General features: G+C 43.1%; 2 protein-coding genes across 6 annotated transcripts in view; both read right to left on the bottom strand.

The window, feature by feature from the left end:
- LOC109878086 (ena/VASP-like protein) overlaps positions 1-10,626 on the bottom strand; it is a 169,388-nt gene extending 158,762 nt beyond the window's left edge. For 2 of the 4 annotated variants that reach the window (XM_031800893.1, XM_031800896.1), the window contains exon 1: positions 10,226-10,612. In XM_031800893.1, the coding sequence (XP_031656753.1) occupies positions 10,226-10,230 (5 nt within the window). In that variant the 5' untranslated portion in view covers positions 10,231-10,612. Of the gene's footprint in view, positions 1-10,225 lie in introns of all 4 variants that reach the window. The other 2 variants (XM_031800895.1, XM_031800894.1) reach the window with 2 other exon arrangements.
- A 1,470-nt stretch (positions 10,627-12,096) lies between these two features.
- The window catches only part of LOC109866426 (echinoderm microtubule-associated protein-like 1), an 18,686-nt gene continuing 4,612 nt past the window's right edge, over positions 12,097-26,170 (bottom strand). Inside the window, exons 1-7 of one of the 2 annotated variants that reach the window (XM_031801000.1) lie at positions 24,232-24,739; positions 22,197-22,373; positions 15,428-15,569; positions 15,142-15,255; positions 14,582-14,610; positions 13,684-13,710; positions 12,097-13,056 (exon numbers count right to left, since the gene is read on the bottom strand). In XM_031801000.1, the coding sequence (XP_031656860.1) occupies positions 12,764-13,056; positions 13,684-13,710; positions 14,582-14,610; positions 15,142-15,255; positions 15,428-15,569; positions 22,197-22,373; positions 24,232-24,421 (972 nt within the window). In that variant the 5' untranslated portion in view covers positions 24,422-24,739 and the 3' untranslated portion in view covers positions 12,097-12,763. Of the gene's footprint in view, positions 13,057-13,683; positions 13,711-14,581; positions 14,611-15,141; positions 15,256-15,427; positions 15,570-22,196; positions 22,374-24,231; positions 24,740-26,170 lie in introns of those variants that run through there. The other variant, XM_031800999.1, reaches the window with a different exon arrangement.

Here is a 26,170-nt window from a genome sequence, read left to right as displayed (position 1 = left end):
ACCTGTCGTTTTCATAGTATGTATACGGACACCAACACTACCTAAACCTGTTGTTTTCATAGTATGTATACGGACACCAACACTACCTAAACCTGTTGTTTTCATAGTATGTATACGGACACCAACACTACCTAAACCTGTCGTTTTCATAGTATGTATACGGACACCAACACTACCTAAACCTGTTGTTTTCATAGTATATATACGGACACCAACACTACCTAAACCTGTCGTTTTCATAGTATATATACGGACACCAACACTACCTAAACCTGTCTTTTTCATAGTATGTATACGGACACCAACACTACCTAAACCTGTCGTTTTCATAGTATGTATACGGACACCAACACTACCTAAACCTGTCTTTTTCATAGTATGTATACGGACACCAACACTACCTAAACCTGTCGTTTTCATAGTATGTATACGGACACCAACACTACCTAAACCTGTTGTTTTCATAGTATGTATACGGACACCAACACTACCTAAACCTGTCGTTTTCATAGTATGTATACGGACACCAACACTACCTAAACCTGTCGTTTTCATAGTATGTATACGGACACCAACACTACCTAAACCTGTCGTTTTCATAGTATGTATACGGACACCAACACTACCTAAACCTGTCTTTTTCATAGTATATATACGGACACCAACACTACCTAAACCTGTCGTTTTCATAGTATGTATACGGACACCAACACTACCTAAACCTGTTGTTTTCATAGTATGTATACGGACACCAACACTACCTAAACCTGTCGTTTTCATAGTATGTATACGGACACCAACACTACCTAAACCTGTCGTTTTCATAGTATGTATACGGACACCAACACTACCTAAACCTGTCGTTTTCATAGTATGTATACGGACACCAACACTACCTAAACCTGTCGTTTTCATAGTATGTATACGGACACCAACACTACCTAAACCTGTCGTTTTCATAGTATGTATACGGACACCAACACTACCTAAACCTGTCTTTTTCATAGTATATATACGGACACCAACACTACCTAAACCTGTCTTTTTCATAGTATATATACGGACACCAACACTACCTAAACCTGTCGTTTTCATAGTATGTATACGGACACCAACACTACCTAAACCTGTCTTTTTCATAGTATATATACGGACACCAACACTACCTAAACCTGTCGTTTTCATAGTATGTATACGGACACCAACACTACCTAAACCTGTCGTTTTCATAGTATGTATACGGACACCAACACTACCTAAACCTGTCGTTTTCATAGTATGTATACGGACACCAACACTACCTAAACCTGTCGTTTTCATAGTATGTATACGGACACCAACACTACCTAAACCTGTCGTTTTCATAGTATGTATACGGACACCAACACTACCTAAACCTGTCGTTTTCATAGTATGTATACGGACACCAACACTACCTAAACCTGTCGTTTTCATAGTATGTATACGGACACCAACACTACCTAAACCTGTCGTTTTCATAGTATGTATACATACGGACACCAACACTACCTAAACCTGTCGTTTTCATAGTATGTATACGGACACCAACACTACCTAAACCTGTCGTTTTCATAGTATGTATACGGACACCAACACTACTTAAACCTGTCTCTACTATACTCCCTTCTATACTTCCCAGCAGTAATGAGTGAGTCTATTCTCACGTTAGTCTGTGGTTAATGGTTGGCTTACTCGTTAAAGAGTTTAACTCACCAGTGTGACAACAGCAGATTAATTTGAGACGACACTGCTGCTCTCTGATCACAGTCACAGTAAAGACTATCAATTAGAGGTCGACCGATTAATCGGAATGGCCAATTAGTTAGGGCTGATTTCAAGTATTCATAACAATCGGTAATCGTTATTTTTGTGGCCGATTACATTGCACTCCACGAGGAGACTGCATGGCAGGCTGACTACCTGTTACGCGAGTGCGCAAGGAGCCAAGGTAAGGTGCTAGCTAGCATTAAACGTATCTTATAAGAAACAATCAATCTTAACATAATCACTAGCTAACTACACGTGGTTGATGATATTACTAGTTTATCTAGCTTGTCCTGCGTTGCATATAATCGATGCGGTGCCTGTTAATTTCTCATCGAATCACAGCCTACTTCGACAAACGGGTGATGATTTAACAAGCGCATTCGCGAAAAATCACTGTCGTTGCACCATGTGTACCTAGCCATAAACATCAATGCCTTTCTTTAAAATCAATACACAAGTATATATATTTAAACCTGCATATTTAGTTAATATTGCCTGCTAACATTAATTTATTTTATCTAGGGAAATTGTGTCACAAATTGAGTCAGGGTATATGCAGCAGATTGGGCTGCCTGGCTCGTTGCGAACTGTGTGAAGACCATTTCTTCCTAACAAAGACCGTAATTAATTTACCAGAATTGTCACGTTCTGACCTTTATTTCCTGTGTTTTGTATTTAGTTAGTATGGTCAGGGCGTGAGTTGGGTGGGCAGTCTATGTTTGATTTTCTATGATTTGGGGTTTTCTATGTTTCGGCCTAGTATGGTTCTCAATCAGAGGCAGGTGTCATTAGTTGTCTCTGATTGAGAATCATACTTAGGTAGCCTGGGTGTCACTGTGTGTTTGTGGGTGATTGTTCCTGTCTTTGTGTTTGCACCAGATGGGACTGTTTTAGGTTTTCTCACATTTGTTGTTTTTGTTAGTTATCTCATGTGTAGTTTCTTTATCAATTAAAGAATATGAATAACCACCACGCTGCGCTTTGGTCCGCCTCTCCTTCAGATGAAGAGAACCATTACAAGAATTGTACATAATTATGACATAACATTGAAGGTTGTGCAATGTAACAGCAATAGTTAGACTTAGGGATGCCACCTTTTAGATAAAATACGGAACGGTTCCGTATTTCACTGAAATAATAAACGTTTTGTTTTCGAAATGATAGTTTCCGGATTTGACCATATTAATGACCTAAGGCTCGTATTTCTGTGTGGTATTATGTTATAATTAAGTCTATGATTTGATAGAGCAGTCTGACTGAGCGGTGGTAGGCAGCAGCAGGCTCGTTAGCATTCATTCAAACAGCATTTTCCTGCATTTGCCAGCAGCTCTTCGCTGTGCTTCAAGCATTGAGCTGTTTATGACTTCAAGCCTATCAACTCCCGAGATTAGGCTGGTGTAATCGATGTGAAATGGCTAGCTAGTTAGTGCACGCTAAAAGCGTTTCAATTGGTGACATCACTCGCTCTGAGACCTTGGAGTAGTTGTTCCCCTTGCTCTGCATGGGTAACGATGCTTCGAGGGTGGTGTTGTCGATGTGTCCCTGGTTCGAGCCCAGGTAGGAGCGAGGAGAGGTATGGAAGCTACACCGTTACACTGGCAATACTATAGTTCCTATAAGAACATCCAATAGTCAAAGGTATATGAAATACAAATGGTATAGAGATAAATAGTCCTATAATCCCTATAATAACTACAACCTAAAACTTCTTACCTGGGAATATTGAAGACTCATGTTAAAAGGAACCACCAGCTTTCATATGTTCTCATGTTCTGAGCAAGGAACTTAAACGATAGCTTTTTTACATGGCACATATTGCACTTACTTTCTTCTCCAACACTTTGTTTTTGCATTATTTAAACCAAATTGAACATGTTTCATTATTTATTTGAGGCTAAATTGACTTTATTGAGATTAAGTAAAAGTGTTCATTCAGTATTGTTGTAATGGTCATTATTACAAATTCATTAATTCATTCATTAATTAATCGTCCGATTATATCGGTATCGGCTTCCTTTGGTCCTCCAATAATCGGTATCGGTTTCGGCGTTGAAAAATCATAATTGGTCGACCTCTACTATCAACCAGCAACTAACAGGAGACAGTAATAACATCACAGAGAGAGAGAGACAAAGAGAGAGAGAGAGAGAGAGAGAGAGAGAGAGACAGAGAGAGAGAGAGACAGAGAGAGAGAGAGAGCGAGGGAGAGAAGGTGGGGCCTCTATATTCATAGCAATAAGAGAATACTATCTAATACATTGTCTCTATCTTGTGACTTTGAAGAGCTAAAGAAATGCAAAGAAAAGAAAGTTGACTTGAAACATGAATTGGAACACAAAAAAACCTACACATACACACCATGACAAGCCAACAGGCTGAAACCGTGAGTGCACACACGTCAACACACAAAACTATGTCCACCACATATCCACACACACGTCCTGAGAGAGCCACCTTCTTTAACACGTTCACATCTCACCTTAATACACATCATATTATTACTATAACTGATAAACTGCTAATAAACTTAACATGTAATAACATGCCTCAATCTGGTCACAGAGAATTTCGTATTATTCTGTACGTAAATCCAATAAAGTTGATTTAGTATGATATGTTTGTGGCATCCGGAAAAAAGCTTGTCCGGAGAAGACAAGGTGAGCGCTACCATCAGTCCTGTGTCATGCCAACAGTAAAGCATCCTGAGACCATTCATGTGTGGGGTTGCTTCTCAGCCAAGGGAGTGGGCTCACTCACAATTTTGCCTAAGAACACAGCCATGAATAAAGAATGGTACCAACACATCCTCCGAGAGCAACTTCTCCCAACCATCCAGGAACAGTTTGGTGACGAACAATGCCTTTTCCAGCATGATGGAGCACCTTTCCATAAGGCAAAAGTGATAACTAAGTGGCTCGGGGAACAAAACATCAATATTTTGGGTCCATGGCCAGGAAACTCCCCAGACCTTTATCCCATTGAGAGCTTGTGGTCAAACAAACAAAAACCCACAAATTCTGACAAATTCCAAGCATTGATTATGCAAGAATGGGCTGCCATCAGTCAGGATGTGGCCCAGAAGTTAATTGACAGCATGCCAGGGCGGATTGCAGAGGTCTTGAAAAAGAAGGGTCAACACTGTAAATATTGACTATTTGCATCAACTTCATGTAATTGTCATTAAAAGCCTTTGACACTTATGAAATGCTTGTAATTATACTTCAGTATTCCACAGTAACATCTGACAAAAATATCTAAAGACACTGAAGCAGTAAACTTTGTGGAATTTAATATGTGTCATTCTCAAAACTTTTGGCCACGACTGTACTTAGCATGTTAGCTACCCTTTCCTTAACCCTTTTAGCTAACCCTTCACCTAACCCTAACCCTTTAACCTAACTCCTAAACTTAACCCTAACTTTAACACTAACCCCTAATCCTAACCCCTAGCCTAGCTAACATTAGCCAGCTAGCATGAGTTAGCCAGCTAGCATACGTTAGCCACCTAGTTAGAATTTGTAACATATCATATGTTTTGCAAATTCGTAATGTATAATATGAATTGTAATTCGTAACATTTTATGAAATGGGGGATGGACATCCACAAATTAATACATACCATACAAAACATCACATATACTAAATGGAGTGTCTCAGATTCATATACTGAATAATAAGAAATTCTCTGAGACCAGGTTGCATGACTGGGGCACAGACTTAAATATTATCATGCCTTATTTTAATATAATCGCCCCACCCCCTCAACACACCCTGTGGGAAGTTTAATTCAGATAATTAATGTATTTGTTCCATTTAAGCAAAACCCCATACACTTGGGGTTAGTCTGATAAAAAAAACATCTATTAGTGATGTGAAATTCACCATGAATGTGACTGAATGCAGGTCAGTGTGTGTGAACCAACAGTGAGAAAAGCTTTTAGTCCAGTATACATACTGTAGGTTAACTCTGAATGGAAACAGTGTCTACATTCCAAATGGCACCCTATTCCCTATGTAGTGCACTTTATAGGGAATAGGGTGGTAATTGTGATGCAACCAGTGAAGTTCTGAGTCTGTAACCTTGACTAATGTATGTTTGACCTGTAGAGATGACTTCATCTGGTTAAAATCAATGGCCATTAAGTCACTGTTAGAGAGACCAACAATCACTTACTGGCCTACACACATAGCATGGAGAGGGTCACCTGTTGAACATTTGTCACAATACACAAACACACACAGACACAATCAATCAAGAGCATGCACACTGACACGCGCAAACAACCACGCGAACACACACTCACACCCTAAAACACCGAAACACATTACTACAGATGAAGAATGGTTGAACCACAGTCAATGTTGCCACCTACTGTACAGCTCTATAACAGTGTAGGCTACATGAGTTTACATCCCCAGCCAGACATACTGTATATGACGGTCACAGACATTTTATAACCATTGAAGTCAGTCAGTTTGTTAGGGTCAGCTCATGTCACAGTAAGCCTACAGGGTTCGAGCATACAAAAACAGTTGATGAAAAGTGTCTTAGGTAGGGTATATGCTATGCTCAATGCCAGGGGGGCAGGGAAGGGGAGAGGGTAAAGGAGAGACAGGGTGCATGGGAGAAAGGGGTGGAGATGGGGATGAGGGAGCAGTGTGATAATGGAGGGGGAAAGAGTAGGCTGGAGGCCTAGGTGAAAGAAGGGGAGACAGAAGGAGAGGTGAGGAGGGGACAGGGAATACTGCCCTGGGGCATAGATAGAGGGCACTGTCTGACTGTGGGCATTCTTGGCACACTCCCACTCTGACCTTGGGAGATACAGCCTAGACACACACACGCACACACACACACACACAGAAAGAGAGAGACTGACTGCCCAAACACTGCCAACGACAATTAGCCTCAACCTGGGGTTCCTCTGCCTGCAGCAGACCTGTGCCAAAGGCTGGCAGTCACCACAGAGCGACAGTAAAACCTTGGTGGATTGGCCAGTTCTGATTGGGTTGGTGATCTGATTCGCAGGCAGAACTGTCCCTATTGGTTAGGGTGGCTGTGTTCGGCGTGAGATTTGATAGAACAACTGAGTTCTGGGTATGGCTCAGTGAGATAATACTAGAGGCTCAGTGAGATAATACTGGAACTGGCTCAGTGAGATAATACTGGAACTGGCTCAGTGAGATAATACTGGAACTGGCTCAGTGAGATAATACTGGAAATGGCTCAGTGAGATAATACTGGAGGCTCAGTGAGATAATACTGGAAATGGCTCAGTGATATAATATTGGAACTGGGTCAGTGAGATAATACTGGAACTGGCTCATTGAGATAATACTGGAACTGGCTCAGTGAGATAGTACTGGAACTGGCTCAGTGAGATAATACTGGAACTGGCTCAGTGAGATAGTACTGGAACTGGCTCAGTGAGATAATACTGGAAGCTCAGTGAGATAATACTGGAACTGGCTCAGTGAGATAATACTGGAACTGGCTCAGTGAGATAATACTGGAACTGGCTCAGTGAGATAATACTGGAACTGGCTCAGTGAGATAATACTGGAACTGGCTCAGTAAGATAATACTAGAGGCTCTGTGAGATAATACTGGAACTGGCTCAGTGAGATAATACTGGAACTGGCTCAGTGAGATAATACTGGAACTGGCTCAGTGAGATAATACTGGAACTGGCTCAGTGAGATAATACTGGAACTGGCTCAGTGAGATAGTACTGGAACTGGCTCAGTGAGATAATACTGGAACTGGCTCAGTGAGATAATACTGGAACTGACTCAGTGAGATAATACTGGAACTGGCTCAGTGAGATAATACTGGAGGCTCAGTGAGATAATACTGGAACTGGCTCAGTGAGATAATACTGGAAATGGCTCAGTGAGATAATACTGGAACTGGCTCAGTGAGATAATACTGGAACTGGCTCAGTGAGATAATACTGGAACTGGCTCAGTGAGATAATACTGGAACTGGCTCAGTGAGATAATACTGGAACTGGCTCAGTGAGATAATACTGGAACTGGCTAAGTGAGATAATACTGGAACTGGCTCAGTGAGATAATACTGGAACTGGCTCAGTGAGATAATACTGGAACTGGCTCAGTAAGATAAAACTAGAGGCTCAGTGAGATAATACTGGAACTGGCTCAGTGAGATAATACTGGAACTGGCTCAGTGATATAATACTGGAACTGGCTCAGTAAGATAATACTAGAGGCTCTGTGAGATAATACTAGAACTGGCTCAGTGAGATAATACTGGAACTGGCTCAGTGAGATAATACTGGAACTGGCTCAGTGAGATAATACTGGAACTGGCTCAGTGAGATAATACTGGAACTGGCTCAGTGAGATAATACTGGAACTGGCTCAGTGAGATAATACTGGAACTGGCTCAGTGAGATAATACTGGAACTGGCTCAGTGAGATAATACTGGAACTGGCTCAGTGAGATAATACTGGAACTGGCTCAGTGAGATAATACTGGAACTGGCTCAGTGAGATAATACTGGAACTGGCTCAGTGAGATAATACTGGAACTGGCTCAGTGAGATAATACTGGAACTGGCTCAGTGAGATAATACTGGAACTGGCTCAGTGAGATAATACTGGAACTGGCTCAGTGAGATAATACTGGAACTGGCTCAGTGAGATAATACTGGAAATGGCTCAGTGAGATAATACTGGAACTGGCTCAGTGAGATAATATTGGAACTTGCTCAGTGAGAAAGTACTGGAACTGGCTCAGTGAGATAATACTGGAACTGGCTCAGTGAGATAATACTGGAACTGGCTCAGTGAGATAATACTAGAGGCTCAGTGAGATAATACTGGAACTGGCTCAGTGAGATAATACTAGAGGCTCAGTGAGATAATACTGGAACTGGCTCAGTGAGATAATACTGGAACTGGCTCAGTGAGATAATATTGGAACTGGCTCAGTGAGATAATACTGGAACTGGCTCAGTGAGATAATACTAGAGGCTCAGTGAGATAATACTGGAACTGGCTCAGTGAGATAATACTAGAGGCTCAGTGAGATAATACTGGAACTGGCTCAGTGAGATAATACTGGAACTGGGTCAGTGAGATAATACTGGAAATGGCTCAGTGAGATAATACTGGAACTGGCTCAGTGAGATAATATTGGAACTGGCTCAGTGAGATAATATTGGAACTTGCTCAGTGAGATAATACTGGAACTGGCTCAGTGAGATAATACTGGAACTGGCTCAGTGAGATAATACTGGAAATGGCTCAGTGAGATAATACTGGAACTGGCTCAGTGAGATAATACTGGAAATGGCTCAGTGAGATAATACTGGAACTGGCTCAGTGAGATAATATTGGAACTGGCTCAGTGAGATAATATTGGAACTTGCTCAGTGAGAAAGTACTGGAACTGGCTCAGTGAGAAAGTACTGGAACTGGCTCAGTGAGAAAGTACTGGAACTGGCTCAGTGAGAAAGTACTGGAACATGGTAAATTCTTTTGAACCAGTAGGAGCTGCTGGTCACCAAACGGAGACCACAATCATCACAAGACACAGAGGGGAAAGCATTCCCTCTATTGGAAGTAAACACTGATCACAGACCAGTTAACCTGGGTCTGTGTGTCTTGTATGTGTGTTCACCTGAGCATGACGCAGAATCTGATGGCCTGATAAAATTACATTTGTAGGTTATTTTTGGTGATGAGAAATCCTATGAGTTATGAGTTAATGTGTGCACTACAATCCAAAAATGCCCATAGAATCAAAACCATAGAATCAAAATTCCAATTTCATGGCATTCTGGAACCATTTATAACCCAGAATAGAATTAGAATGGATTGAATTATATTTCTATGTTAGAGCCACCACTCATAACCATGTTACACATGACGCACGTGTAGTCTGGTTTCTATGACAACAGATCCATCTGCAGACTACTCCCTCGGTGTTGGTGACACATCACAGAGATTGTATGGGAGCACGAGCACGAGCAAGAGCTGGGTTGAGACGTTTGCTGCTTGTGTGTTTAATCAATGCTTTCTCCCCTGTGTCTATGGCCATGCTCGTTGCTTTTTGACACTGAAGCAGATTCCTTTTCCCCTATTCACATGGAGAATTCACAGCCCCACATCATAGGCTCAAATAAAGGTAGAGTCGCCGGTCATCCTAAAAACAAAATTTGACTGTAATAAAAGCCTGGCTTTAAGAGCGGCATATTTGCTAAGTGCGTCCTCGACAGCACGAATAAAATGTTATACTATTAATTTGATATTTTCGGTTTATCCGACTCGATCCCTTACAATCCCATAAAATCCGTCCTCGAATCTCATCCAGCCTTGCAGTAGTAGCAGCAGCAGTCTGTGTGTGTGTCATTCATTGTGCATTAATAACGCGGACGGGCTGTATCAAAAAGCCAGAGCATGCTTTGCTTACCTCATCTTCTTCTCTCCACCGTAATGATAAATGAAGAATGACCTGTATTCAATATGTCACCCTTTCTGGACGATTCTCTCAGTCCAGAATATAGTCGATGTTAATATTATAATATGTATTATCTAGCTATAGCCTAGGCTACGCCAATGCTACGAAGCCTGCCGGCGATATGCAGAGCAAGGCAAATGCTAGAAAGGCGACAGGGTGGGGTAAATGCCACAAAACGATGCCACAGTTTTAGTCTCTTTTAAAGTGAATCTCTAACCAGTCCCTCTCGAGGTCCTGCCAGTGTTTTCGGTGCCATTTCAGAACGCTACGGAGAACTGTCCTGGCGAGAGACCGGTCTGTGCGGCTGAGAGCGGCTTCTGGGGTGCCATCTTCCCTTCGTCCAGCACACGGAGAGTGGACGTGCGGACGGAAGGGAGAACGGGAGGGGGGGGGGGGGGGGGGGGGGGGGGGACCAATGATATTCAATGGTCGTCGGGTTCAAACGCAGGTTTCTTTTTTGAAGTGTGACCACTAAGCCTGTGACCCTGACAACACCACCAGGTAATAATGTAACATGTCTATCACTTAATGCACTTTTGTAGGCTAGGTTTTGGGTTAGGACACCTGAAACCTGTTTTTATTTTATTTATTAATTTAACCTTTATTTTACAGGACTAAGATCTTCTGACCTGCATGCAGACAAAGTACAGGGCCAAGGACATAACATCAATGGGACATCGACAGAATCATTGAACATAGCCTGCAAGATGGCAGGTGTGAATGATCTGTACCCAACTAAGATGTGGGTGTGGTCACAGACTTTCACTTCCACTGTCTAGCCTTAATTTTCAAGCCACATATTCTTCAGATACCATTAAAGAAGAAATATCCTTGAAGTTGAGCCAACTTAAAGGGGCATTCCAATTAAATTGTGATTTTACAGTTTTTTCTTAAATTATGTTTCCACACTATGAGGTCGAAATAACACTGAAATTGTGAAAATTATGATAATGCCTTTTTTGTTTAAGAGCCTGGAATTTCAGCCTGCTCAGGTGGAAGGGAACTTTTGGCCCACATCGTGACATTGACAATGTGATCTGTTTATAATAGGCCAATGACTGTTCATCTGGGAAAAGGGGTGGGCTCTACACCATCCTATCAGCCAATCAAGTCTGTGCATATAAATATTTTCTATTTTGTTTCGTAATACCTATACTATCAGACCGAGCGTTTCAAGGGCCAAGGAGGCTCAGGGAAATTAAGTAGTTTTATTAGACATACAGTAAAGATTTAAAAATACAATTACAAAGATTGCATGGGGGCTTTGAAGTGTCTGGGAAAGGAAACAGAGGCCCAATTATCTTCTGGCCAGCAGAGAGCATCCCTTACCCACTTGAACCCCATGTTGCAAGTGTGAAGACAACACACTAAGTTCATCTAGCCTTCTGACGCTCACGTACACTGAGGCCTACAGTTTCTATGAGCCGAAGGCAGAGATTTCTGCCCCACTATGCATCCCCATAGAGGTTTCTAACAGAACTATGATACTATGTACTAAACACACACACATTCACTCACACATAGTAGAACTCCAAACAAGATAAGATATGGACATATCTTGTAATCATTTGTTATTACATTGTTATTATTACAGCAGGCCATAGGGGGCGCCAGGTAGCCTAACGGTTAAGAGTGTTGGGCCATTAACCGAAAGGTCACTGGTTTGAATCCCTGAGCCGACTAGGTAAAAAATCTGACAATGTGCCCTTGAGCAAGGCACTAACCCCTAATTTCTCCTGTAAGTCGCTCTGGATAAGAGCGTCTGCTAAATTACTTTTAACATTTGTGTTGTAAGAGAAAGGAGAAAGAAAAAGTAGTCGAAGCAGGTGATCACTGAAATGTTTATTAATGGCTGTCAACAGAGACGGAGATACACACAGACATCGAATAAGAGAATTCACTCATACTGTACATCCCCCTCAAAGTCAGGGAGATTTCAATGAAAACTCATACATCCATATTTTACTGACATAAAGCTACAAAATAAAATAAACTGGATATGAGTGTCTGCTAAATTACTAAAATGTAAAACATAAATGAGACATTAAGACAGAAAGAAACAGCAGAAAAAAATAGAGTCTTCAAGTTGACATAAATATGTAAGAAATGACAGAGAACAAAGTGAAGAGGACTATGGTCACTGATGGTGCTAGGAAATTCAACAAAACAATCAAATAAACTAACTATTCTCTTTTCTGGCCAAACAAAAATCTCAAAACCCAAACTTTGCAACTATCAGTCCATCTCAAACATTACTAAAGACAACCTCCACTTCTACACTAAATACCTCACTGCTATACATTTTCAAACATCTGGAAAACCGATTTCTCTTACAGGCCTACACTTGTAATAGCCCAAATATAAATTGCCCTTAACTACAGATCTAGGATTAGATTACCCAACCCTAACCATTATGAGGATTAGAACAATATCTGACCCAAGACCTGTGTTTAGGAGCAACTTCTACATCCTCATAGCCTACTCTATTGCCTAGTAACAGATTTGGAAGTAATGGCTTGGTGATTTGAAGGGGCTTTTGTAATTGAACGTGTCCAGAGGAGAATACGTATTCTGATTGGTGCTTTTCTGCAGGGGGAGGGTGGAGGCAGGGTGTGTTTTGCGTGTCTTGGGCTTGGTCCGGTCGTAGATCGGGGGGACTCCTTTGGTCTGAGGGGAGGTGGGGGTTCTGGTTGGTCTGGAGTTGGGGACCGTGGGGGCTGATTTGGCCACTTCAGAAGACCCAGTCCTTTTTGTTTGGGGGCTCAGATAGATCTGCATAGTCACTAAGTGAAGAGGTGAAATGAGGGGTAAAGGTTGAGGGTGAAAGTAGGGGACGAAGTGAGGTATGTTAGTGTGAGCAGATGGTGAGGGGTTGAGTTGGTGAAGTGTTGGGGTGTGAGGAGGTGGTCAAGGGTTGAAGTGTTGAGGTGGGAGGAAAAGGTGTGGATGTGTCGTGGAGAGGGATTGGGAAGGGAAGAGAAGTCATGATGATGCATGGTGAGAAAATGAGAGACAAGGATAAAACAAGTGTTCAAATACAGTGCTTACTTGTACTTTAGAAACCAGAAGATGTATTTGCCACAGATTAGATTTGAGCTTTTAGTAGATATTATTCCATAAACTTGACAAACTTGACAGACGTTGTCTCTTCTGAGATAGATAATGCATGGGATCAGTAACAGGTGGTGGAGAAAACAGTCATAGAATGTAGAACTCAGTGGAGGCCGCTGAGGGAGGACGGCTCAAAGTAATGGCTGGAATGAAGTCAATGGAATGGTATCAACACCATGGAAACAATATGCTTGATACAATTCCATTGACTCCATTCAAGCCATTACTAGGAAAGCTAGACTAAGACATATCCAGTTGAGGTTGAGAATGTTATTCCAGGAGGTTGGACTGAGGCCTACCTTTACAGTGCGTCACACGCCTCGACCCTGTAGAAAACAAACACAGAAACAGAGAGCAGGTCACTCGATGTGGGAGTTATAGTAGCCACTCTAACCATTTGTCAGTGGTGTAAATTACCTAAGTAAAAGTACTTTAAAGTACTACTTAAGTAATTTTGGGGGGTATCTGTACTTTACTATTTATATATTTATTTTTGTCAACTTTTACTTCACTACATTCCTAAAGAAAATAATGTACTTTTTCTCCATACATTTCCCCTGACACCCAAAAGTACATTACATTTTCAATGCTTAGCAGGAGAGGAAAATGGTCCAATTCATGCACTTATCAAGAGAACATCCCTGGTCATCCCTACTGCCTCTGATCTGGCGGACTCACTTAACACAAATGCTTCATTTGTAAATTATGTCTGACTGTTGGAGTGTTCCCCTGGCTATACGTAAATAAAAAACCAAGAAAATTGTGCTGTCTGGTTTACTTAATATAAAGAATTTGAAATTATTTTTTACTTTTAATACTTAAGTATATATTAGCAATTACATTTACTTTTGATACTTAATTATGTACATTTAATACAAAATACTTTTACTCAAGTAATATTTTACTGGGTGACTTTCACTTTTACTTAGTAATGACTGTCATTTTCTATTAAGGCATCTTTACTTTTACTCAAGTATTACATTTGGGTACTTTTTCCACCACTGCCATTTATCAATGGTATGTTTCAGTAGGATCAATCTAACCAACAGCTTGTTTCCCATTTCATTAACCTTAAATAAAGGTTCAATCATTTTTTCATTTTTTTATTAAACCTGGCCATTACTCTACCCAAGCCCCGTTGTCCATCTTAGTGCTGCTCCCTGCTAGTGGACAGTAGACATTAAATCATTGTCTTACCTACACTGGCTGCAGGCTCCTTGGTTTTGCTGCAAGCAGAGAGTGAGGAAGGAGAAGTTAGGCCCCATCCCACAAGCATGGAAATGATTCTCAATCACATCTATTCTCAATCTCACGCTCGTCTAGAACAAGGATGGACAACTCCAGTCCACGAGGGCCACAGTTCTGATGCTTTTAGTTTTTACACCAGGTTACCCAGACACAGATATAAACCAGATTGACGAACAAGGATGGAAACCAGCAGACATTCAAGGACCAGAGTTGTGACTCCTGCTCTAGGGATGTATTTGAAACTACGTAAGAGCCTTATAGACTCAGTACAGAACAGTTATAGCCACGGGAAGATGTTTGGGCATGGGGCTGCCGCTAATGCAGGACTTATAAACAGTGCACTACTGTTGTGAGAAATCCCAACAAAAATGTGATTTGTTTCAGGGCATGCTACAGCCCCTTCATCACCCTTACTTTCCGTGGCTATGTTCAGAACACATTTAAACACCCCTTCCCTCTTACTGACACAGACGTCTAAGTTCCTGTGCAGTATATGCCTACTAACCTACCTATCGCCTTTCTTACTGCCGGGGGCCGCTGTTGAGCCTGAGGGGCCAGGTCGGGGGCCTGGCCGAGTCTTAGAGGTACAGTCCTTCAGACTGCCTGCTGAACTCGTCACACCACTGAGGGAGAAAGGGGGGGGGGGGGGGGGGGGGGGCGTTAGAGAGAGTGGGACAACAGCAAGTGTATGATTAATTTGTTGAAATGTATCTAGCTAGAGTAACAGTAGAGGTTTAGTAATCATACTGTACCTCTCTGTGTTTGCAGGTGACTGTTAGTGATTGTGTAATGTACCTCTTGGCTGATGCTCCTGGTAAGGGGCTGTAGTTCCGTGCGGTGGAGGTAGAGGGCATTGTAGAGCTTGTGGAGCTTTTCTTCAGAGAGGCAAGGCTGTTCATTGATGGTCTGGATGGCAGGGCAAGAGACACAGGCCTAGCTGCTGGTGCATAGGGGAAATGTGGGTGAGGAGGGTGTGTGTGTGTGTGTGTGTGTGTGTGTGTGTGTGTGTGTGTGTGTGTGTGTGTGTATGTAGCATTGCCTCAGAGCTATACAAAACATACACATTTCTGAGCACCTCCAAGACGTAGGATACTGATGTACTAATGATTTTGTTACTTTAGACAGAAACAAAAGTAGGGTGGTTGGTCGTGAAGGATGGGCGGGTGTAATCAACGACTGTCTATCAATCCAAAGGTTGTGTGTTTGAGTCGCGTTGGGGACAACTGTAGCATTTTAGCTAACCCTTATTCTAAACCAAACCCAATTCACTCAACCTTTCACGTAAATTCACCTAACCTTTGTCTTAATTTTTTTTATTAACCTTTATTTAACTAGGCAAGTCAGTTAAGAACAAATTCTTATTTACAATGGACAACCTAGGAACAGTGGGTTAGTTGCCTTGTTCAGGGGCAAAACGACAGATTTTTACCTTGTTAGCTCAGGGATTCGATCTAATTCTCCCCATAATTCTCCTTTGCTGTTATGATGAAACAAGCAACTCGGTCTCAGAGAAAGAAGCATAATACTATACATCCTCCAAGATCTATGTAGGTTACATCATCCAATTCGTGCTATTATACAACTGGGTAAGACCCATGATACTGTACTTCCTGTAATTCATATGCTATTGTGTGACCCCTATTCCATTCATAATGTAACCTAACAATGTAACATACAGTATCATACTATTTATTTATTTTTTATTTCACCTTTATTTAACCAGGTAGGCCAGTTGAGAACAAGTTCTCATTTACAACTGCGACCTGGCCAAGATAAAGCAAAGCAGTTCAACACATTGTCACGTTGTTCGTAATAATGATCGGACCAAGGCGCAGTGTGAGTATAGTTCCACATCTTTAATTACAAAGTGAAACTGGAAACAAAATAACAAGACTTACAAAGACCCGTGACAACACAGTGCTCAAACACACTAACACAAACAATATCCCATAACCCACAGGTGGAAAAAATGCTACTTAAGTATGATCTCCAATTAGAGACAACGATAACCAGCTGCCTCTAATTGGGAATCATACAAATCACGAGGTAGAAAAACAAACCTAGAACCCCACATAGAAAATATAAACTAGAACAAAAAACCCTAGTCACGCCCTGACCTACTATACCATAGAAAATACAGGTTTTCTATGGTCAGGACGTGACAGTACCCCCCCAAAGGTGCGGACTCCGACCGCAAAACCTGAAACAAAAAGGGAGGGTTAGGGTGGGTGTCTAGTGTCGGTGTTGGCTCTGGTGTGGGGTGAAGTATCCGCTCATCCGCCAGCATCAGGGGCGGCTCTGGTGCGGGACCAAGTACCCGCTCATCCTGCGGATCCAGCCATGGACCTTGAAGTTCCGGACCTAGGACCGTCGTCGGAGGTTCCGGACCGTGGAACGTCGCCGGAGGCTCCGGACCGGGAACTGTCGCCGGAAGCTCCGGCCCGGGAACTGTCGCCGGAAGCTCCGGACAGGGGATCATCGCAGGAAGCCCGGTGCGTGGGGTCAGTACTGGTGGTACTGGGCTGGTGACACGCACCTCAGGGCAAGCGCGAGGAGCAGGAACAGGACGCACTGGACTGTGGAAACGTACTGGAGACCTGGTGCGTATAGCTGGCATCAATGGTATCGGTTCGATAACACACTTCGCACAGAAAGTGCGTGGAGCTGGCACAGGACGTACCGGGCAGGACGTACCGGGCTGTGGAGGCGCACTGGAGACACGGTGCGCAGAACCAGCACACATTGTATCGGAACGATGACACTCTTCACGCGTTGAGTACGAGGAGTTGGCACAGGACGTACTGGGTTGGGAAGGTGCACTGGAGACCTGGTGCGTATAGCCGGCATCAATTGTTCCGGAACTTTAACACACTTCTCAGGATGAGTACGGGGAGCTGACTCAGGTGCACCAAACTGACAAAGCGTTCCTTTGGGCAAAATCCATGCGTCCTCCACCAACTCAACAACTCTCCCATTTCTCTCTCCTACAAATTCTCACTCTTCTCCCAGACTGGCTCTGGTTCACTCCTCGGCTCCGCCGACTGCTCCATGAGCCCCCAAAAAATGTTTTATTGGGATTTCTGTGGCCTTCCTCCCTGACTTCGTCACTGTCCCTCCTTCACTGCTTCCGCCTGCTTCCATGGCAGGCTCTTGTCTCCTGCCATTATGTCATCCCAAGTCCAGGATGTTCTCTCCCTGATCTCCTTCAAAGACCAGGATGCCATTACCTCTAATTGGGAATCATACAAATCACCAACATCGAAAATCAAACCTTGAACTCCACATAGAAAATATAAACTAGATCAAAAACCCCTAGTCACGCCCTGACCTACTCTATCATAGAAAATACAGGTTTTCTATGGTCAGGACGTGACACACATACAACAACACAGAGTTACACATGGAATAAACAAACTTACAGTCAATAATATAGTAGAAAAAAAACTATATACAGTGTGTGCAAATGAGGTAGGATAAGGGAGGTAAGGCAATAAATAGGCCATGCAGAAGATGAATGTGCAAGTAGAGATACTGGTGTGCAAAGGAGAAAGATAAATAACTAAATACAGTATGGGGATGAGGTAGTTGGATGGGTTATTTACAGATGGGCTATGTACAGGTGCAGTTATCTGTGAGCTGCTCTGACAGCTGGTGCTTAAAGCTAGTGAGGGAGATGAGTCTCCAGCTTCAGTGATTTTTGTAGTTTGTTCCAGTCCTTGGCAGCAGAGAACTGGAAGCAAAGGCGGCCAAAGGAAGAATTGGCTTTGGGGGTGACCAGTGAGATATACCTGCTGGAGCGCGTGCTACGGGTGGGTGCTGCTATGGTGACCAGTGAGATAAGTCGTGGCATTACCTAGCAGAGACTTGTAGATGACCTGGAGCCAGTGGGTTTGGCGACGAGTATGAAACGAGGGCCAGCCAATGAGAGCATACAGGTCGCAGTGGTGGGTAGTATATGGGGCTTTGGTGACGACACGGATGGCACTGTGATAGACTGCATCCAATTTGCTGAGTAGAGTGTTGGAGGCTATTTTGTAAATGACATCGCCGAAGTCAAGGATCGGTAGAATAGTCAGTTTTACGAGGGGATGTTTGGCAGCATGAGTGAAGGATGCTTTGTTGCTAAATAGGAAGTCGATTCTAGATTTAATTTTGGATTGGAGATGCTAAATATGAGTCTGGAAGGAGAGTTTGCAGTCTTACCAGACACCTAGATATTTGTAGTTGTCCACATATTCTAAGTCAGAACCATCCAGAGTAGTGATGCTAGGCGGGCGCGCAGGTGCGGACAGCGATCCGTTGAATGCGTTTTGTCCAATGAGAGGTCAGATACGTGTGTGCACAATTTTTAAACTAATTTCATGCAATTCTACTTATTTTGCTATGGGAAGGAAAGAAAAATGTGCTGTTTTACAGCTAATTTCTTACAATTCCACACATTTTGCCATAGGTTGGAGGAAAATGTTTGCAGTTTTAATATGATAACTGATGATCAATAGGCCCCAATCCAGTCGGTTTTACTAAAAGTTTACATAGCTGGCCGCTAGACTAACGTACCAATCAAATGTTAAAAATAATTGCTGACATGGGCTAACTGAGTGACTACTGTTGAACAAACAAATGTCAAAATTGCACCATGTGTATTTTAAGTCAACCGTAAATTGAGACCCCCACGGAAGGAGAGTTGTATGGCATTGAAGCTTGTCTGGAGGTTAGTTAACACAGTGTCCAAAGAAGGGCCAGAAGTATACAGAATGGTGTCGTCTGCGTAGAGGTGGATCAGAGAATCACCAGCAGCAAGAGCGACATTATTGATGTATACAGAGAAGAGTCGGCCCGAGAATTGAACCCTGTGGCACCCCCATAGAGACTATATGGAGTGTCACAGAGTTACGTACAGAATAATACAAAGATTCTCTGGTCTGTTGAAAACAAGATTGAACTCTTTGGCCTAAATGCCAAGCATCACGTCCGGAGGAAAGCTGGAACCATCCCTACGGTGAAGCATAGTGGCAGCATCATGCTGTAGGGATGTTTTTCAGTGGCAGGGACTGGGAGACGAGTCAGGATCGAGGGAAAGATGAACTGAATAAAGTACAGAGAGATCCTTGATGAAAACCTGCTCTAGAGCACTCAGGACCTCAGACTGGGGCGAAGGACAACAACTCTAAGCACACAGCCAAAACAACGCAGGAGTGGCTTCGGGACAAGTCTCTGAATGTCCTTTAGTGGCCCAGCCAGAGCCCGGACTTGAACCCGATCAAACATCTCTGGAGAGACCTGAAAATAGCTGTGCAGAGACGCTCCTCATCTAACCTGACAGAGCTTGAGAGGATCTGCAGAGAAGAATGGGAGAAACTCCCCAAATACAGGCTTGCCAAGCTTGTACTGTCATACCCAAGAAGACTCGAGGCTGTAATTGCTGCAAAAAGTGTTTCAAGAAAGTACTGAGTAAAGTGTCTGAATGGTTATGTAAATGTAATCTTTCTGTTTTTTATTTTAAATAAATGAGCAAAAATGTCTAAAAACCTGTTTTTGCTTTGTCATAATGGGGTATTGTGTGTAGATTGTTGAGGGAAAAAACTATTTGATACATTTTAGAATAAGGCTGTAACCTAACAAAATGTGGAAAAAGTCAAGGAGTCTGAATCATTTCCGATGGCCCTGTGTATACTGAACAAAAATATAAACGCAACATGTAAAGTGTTGGTCCCATGTTTCATGAGCTGAAAAAAAAGATCCCAAAAATGTTCCATATGCCCAAAAAGCTGATTTTCCCAAATTTGGTGCAGAAATTTGGTTACATCCCTGTTAGTGAGCATTCCTCCTTTGCCAATATAATCCATCCACCTGACAGGTGTGGCATATCAAGAAGCTGATTAAACAGCATGATCACTATACAGATGCACCTTGTGCTGTGGACAATAAAAGGCCACTCCAAAATGTGCAGTTTTGTCACATAACACAATGCCACAGATTTCTCAAGTTTTGAGGGAGTGTGCAACTGGCTTGCTGACTGCAGGAAGGTCCACCAGAGCATTCGCCAGATCATTTTATGTTAATTTATCTACTATAAGCGACCTCCAACGCTGTTTTAGAGAATTTGGCAGTATGCCCAACCATGTAGCATGAACAAAAATATAAACACAACATTCAACAATTCAAACCATTTTACTGAGTTACAGTTCATATAAGGAAGTCAGTCAATTGAAATAAATTCATGAGGCCCTAGACTATGTATTTCACATGACCGGGCAGGGGCCATCCATTGGGGAGCAAGGCCTAGCCAATCAGAATTTGTTTTTCCCCACAATATGGCTTTCTTACAAACAGAAATACTCAACTGTCCGGGTGGCTGGTCTCAGACGATTGTAAATAAGAGTAGAATATCTTTCTAAACACTTCTTCATTAATGTGGATGCTAAAATAATTGTGGCTAATCATGAATAAGGATGAGTGAGAGAGTTACAGAGCATCAGAGATCATACTCCCAAGACATGCTAACCTCCTCTGTTATTGGTAATGGTGAAATGTTAGCATGTCTTGGGGGCATGATCTTTGACGCTCTGTAACTTTCTCACTCATCCTTATTCACGATTCATTAAGGATGACCAGTAATCATGGTAGCATCTACATTCATGTAGATGTCTTCAGAAACACATTCTATTCTGATTTATCGTAAAAGTGAATCCAAAATGACACAATACATGACTTACTAATTGGGCACAAAATAATCTGAAACACAACCAAAACAAACTGCAAATACATTCAACAAGTTTGTAGAGTCACGAGCTTGATGTAGTCATTGCTTGCTAGGAATATGGGACCAAATACTAAACTTTTTAAATGTTTTAAATTTGACCCCTTTTTCTCCCCAATTTCGTGGTATCCAATTGTTAGTAGCTACTATCTTGTCTCATCGCTACAACTGACAAAAAAAAAAGACGAAGGTTGAAAGTCATGCGTCCTCCGATACACAACCCAACCAAGCCGCACTGCTTCTTAACACAGCACGCATCCAACCCAGAAGCCAGCCGCACCAATGTGTTGGAGGAAACACCGTGCACCTGGCAACCTTGGTTAGAGCGCACTGCGCCCGGCCACAGGAGTCGCTGGTGCGCGATGAGACAAGGATATCCCTACCGGCCAAACCCTCCCTAACCCGGACGACAGTAGGCCAATTGTGCGTCGCCCCACGGACCTCCCGGTCGCGGCCAGTTACGACAGAGCCTGGGTGCGAACCCAGGGTCTCTGGTGGTACAGCGCCCTTAACTACTGCACCACCCGGGAGGCCTCAAATACTAAACTTTTGACTACTTTTTTTATAAAGAATCCTTAGGGGTGTCAATCATTTTGACTCCTACCATTTTGAGGGGAAAAAAATATTACTTGTTAAACATAATCTCTTTCTCTGAGCAATTGCAATAGTATAAAATAATATCATTTCCCAAATTATTTTTGCATACAATATAGCTAATTTTTTGAATTATTTATTTTATACAGTCAATATTGCTCATCTTTATCGAGGATGTCAATCATTTCGGGCCTCACTATGTGTGTGTACCTTTCTCAGCAGGTCCTTTCTTGGCCTGGTGTTCCTCTGAGATGTTGAGTCTCTTGAGGACGTCTGCCAGGGCCATCTTCAGAAGCTGGATCTCATCATCCTGCATCTGCATCCGCTGCTCCAGGTATGTCAGGCGGTCTGCTACATCTATCCCGCTCGCTGCAGAGCTGCGGTCATCTGGGGAGCACAACCACACACACAGAGTTAGCCGACTGAGCTAAAGCCACTGCTTCAGGTACGTCAGATGGTCCACTATGTCCATCCCGCATGCCACCAAGCTACGGTAACATAGACAGCTAAAGCCATTTGTACCCAACCAGCGCCACTAACACTGTCTTAGTCCACTGAGCTAAAGCCATTTGTACCCAACCAGCGCCACTAACACTGTCTTAGTCCACTGAGCTAAAGCCATTTGTACCCAACCAGCGCCACTAACACTGTCTTAGTCCACTGAGCTAAAGCCATTTGTACCCAACCAGCGCCACTAACACTGTCTTAGTCCACTGAGCTAAAGCTATTTGTACCCAACCAGCGCCACTAACACTGTCTTAGTCCACTGAGCTAAAGCCATTTGTACCCAACCAGCGCCACTAACACTGTCTTAGTCCACTGAGCTAAAGCCATTTGTACCCAACCAGCGCCACTAACACTGTCTTAGTCCACTGAGCTAAAGCCATTTGTACCCAACCAGTGCCACTAACACTGTCTTAGTCCACTGAGCTAAAGCCATTTGTACCCAACCAGCGCCACTAACACTGTCTTAGTCCACTGAGCTAAAGCCATTTGTACCCAACCAGCGCCACTAACACTGTCTTAGTCCACTGAGCTAAAGCCATTTGTACCCAACCAGCGCCATTAACACTGTCTTAGTCCACTGAGCTAAAGCCATTTGTACCCAACCAGTGCCATTAACACTGTCTTAGTCCACTGAGCTAAAGCCATTTGTACCCAACCAGCGCCACTAACACTGTCTTAGTCCACTGAGCTAAAGCCATTTGTACCCAACCAGCGCCACTAACACTGTCTTAGTCCACTGAGCTAAAGCCATTTGTACCCAACCAGCGCCACTAACACTGTCTTAGTCCACTGAGCTAAAGCCATTTGTACCCAACCAGCGCCACTAACACTGTCTTAGTCCACTGAGCTAAAGCCATTTGTACCCAACCAGCGCCACTAACACTGTCTTAGTCCACTGAGCTAAAGCCATTTGTACCCAACCAGCGCCACTAACACTGTCTTAGTCCACTGAGCTAAAGCCATTTGTACCCAACCAGCGCCATTAACACTGTCTTAGTCCACTGAGCTAAAGCTATTTGTACCCAACCAGCGCCACTAACACTGTCTTAGTCCACTGAGCTAAAGCCATTTGTACCCAACCAGTGCCACTAACACTGTCTTAGTCCACTGAGCTAAAGCCACTGGCCATTGGGCAATTCAAGACCATGTTAACACACACACACACACACACACACACACACACACACACACACACAGTTACTTATGCTTCCAGGTGATTGATATAGACTCAAATAGACTCTGAATAGAGTCACAGATTCATTAAAGAAGACTGAACAGAGTCACAGACTCAAACAGACTGAATATTCACACAGATTCGTCAAACAGACTGACCAGTCACAGACTCAAACAGAATTCTTCACATATCACACAGACACCTTACACAGTAACATAAATACTGTAGACATAAAAGCTGAAACAAACAATAGCACATGCACTATAATTCACACATTACAAACACCACACCCACGCCACAGACATACACACACATCACTCGGATTCTATAAATTACATCAATAGGAGGAACATTCCTAATAAATTGCATCATTTTGTATATATATAAAAAATGTTTACTAAACGATATGAAAATACGACCACAGAGATCAAATGAAATACATCTGCTACTCCAAAAACCAAGACAATAGGTGCCATCTGTGTCCTTTTAGTAGACTCTAATCCCTATGAGAGTGATGCTCGTAAGTGACTGGTGTAATGGTCAAGATCAGACGCTGTCGAATACCTCTGGAAACCCTGTCTAGTGAGGAGATGTCATAAAGATTCCTCATACTGGGTAACCCTTCCTCCACTCTAGAACTCCTCCTCCTCCTCTCTTCCACTGTCTGACAGAGAATATCTTCCTCCATCCTAGTGATTGCCAGCTCTCTCTCTCTCTCTCTCTTTCTTTGTGTTCCACTGCCTGGTGTTCTCATCTCCACTGTTCCATCCTCTGTTCCAGTTCTGTCACACAGTAGAACACACACGGAGCTCTTCTCCCTTCCTCTCCGCTCCAACCAGCCTCACACCAAGATCACAAAATGTATATCACAACAACTGTCCTCTCCTCCTGTTCTGTTTTCCTCTGTAACAGCATCAAATCCAGGTCACAAAGACTTTGAGTCCATGGTGAGGTTATGAAACATTATTAAGGGTGTTTTCTCTCGGTCTCTCCTTTATCACGCTCCCTCTCTCTCTGGGTAGTGTCTGCTGTTGTGGGACATGCTGATGTTTACAACATTGCTTCAAGCCTTGATCTGAGATTGCGTGTGCATGTGTGTGTGTGTAGGGGTGTGTGTTAGTGTTTGATCATGCCTATACACTCCTATCCTCTCCAATTCGGCCTAAAGTGAGGGGTTTGGTGTGTGTGTGTGTGTGTGTGTGTGTGTGTGTGTGTGTGTGTGTGTGTGTGTGTGTGTGTGTGTGTGTTATACAATAGCACAATGATAATCCCTCAGACTGAGCCTCTTTGGCACGAGAAACCCCACCCCCACCCTGATTAACCTTCTGTCAGACTGACAGACAGAAAGAGGAAGTGAAAGAGGGAGAGGTGGGCAGAAAGAGAGAGAGAAAGGAGGAGAGGAAGAGGTGGACAGAAAGAGAGAGGAGGAGAGGAAGAGAGAGAGAGAGACAGAAAGAGGATGAGAGGAAGAGAGAGAGAGAGACAGAAAGAGGATGAGAGGAAGAGAGAGAGAGAGAGAGACAGAAAGAGGATGAGAGGAAGAGAGAGAGAGAGAGAGAGAGAGAGAGAGAGAGAGAGAGAGAGACAGAAAGAGGATGAGAGGAAGAGAGAGAGAGAGAGAGAGAGAGAGAGAGAGAGAGAGAGAGAGAGAAAGAAAGAGAGAGAGAGAGAGAGAGAGAGAGAGAGAGAGAGAGAGAGAGAGAGAGAGGAGACAGAAAGAGGATGGGAGGAAGAGAGAGAGAGACAGAAAGAGGAGAGGAAGAGAGAGAGAGACAGCAAGAGGAGGAGAGGAAGAGAGAGAGAGAGACAGCAAGAGGAGGAGAGGAAGAGAGAGAGAGAGACAGCAAGAGAGGGAGGAGAGGAAGAGAGAGAGAGAGAGAGAGAGACAGCAAGAGGAGGAGAGGAAGAGAGAGAGAGAGAGAGACAGCAAGAGGAGGAGAGGAAGAGAGAGAGAGAGAGAGAGAGACAGCAAGAGGAGGAGAGGAAGAGAGAGAGAGAGACAGCAAGAGGAGGAGAGGAAGAGAGAGAGAGAGAGAGACAGCAAGAGGAGGAGAGGAAGAGAGAGAGAGAGAGACAGCAAGAGGAGGAGAGGAAGAGAGAGAGAGAGAGACAGCAAGAGGAGGAGAGGAAGAGAGAGAGAGAGACAGCAAGAGGAGGAGAGGAAGAGAGAGACAGAAAGAGAGAGAAAATAATACAGATGGAGAGAGAGTTAGACACAAATAGAGATGTTAAGTAAGAACAGAGAGAGCGAGAGACAGGTTGCATGGCCTTGTATTGTTCTCCTGTAAGAAGCTTGCCCAGCTCATTGATCATCCACTCTTCCAGTCTTTTATTTACAATACTACAGGCCACTGACTGATGGAGGCTGAACGTGACACACAACACATGCTAATACACCAGCAGTGACTGACATACTATGCCAAGTGTCAACACATCTCATTTATTTAGGAGAGTGAATATGTGAGGATATACCATAGCACCTAGCGAATACAGGTTATTTTAG

Source organism: Oncorhynchus kisutch, linkage group LG21 (assembly GCF_002021735.2).
Source record: "Oncorhynchus kisutch isolate 150728-3 linkage group LG21, Okis_V2, whole genome shotgun sequence".
Taxonomy (NCBI): Eukaryota; Metazoa; Chordata; class Actinopteri; order Salmoniformes; family Salmonidae; genus Oncorhynchus; species Oncorhynchus kisutch.
The sequence above is the reverse complement of the archived record's forward strand: the minus strand, read 5'-3'. Positions and strand labels throughout refer to the sequence as shown.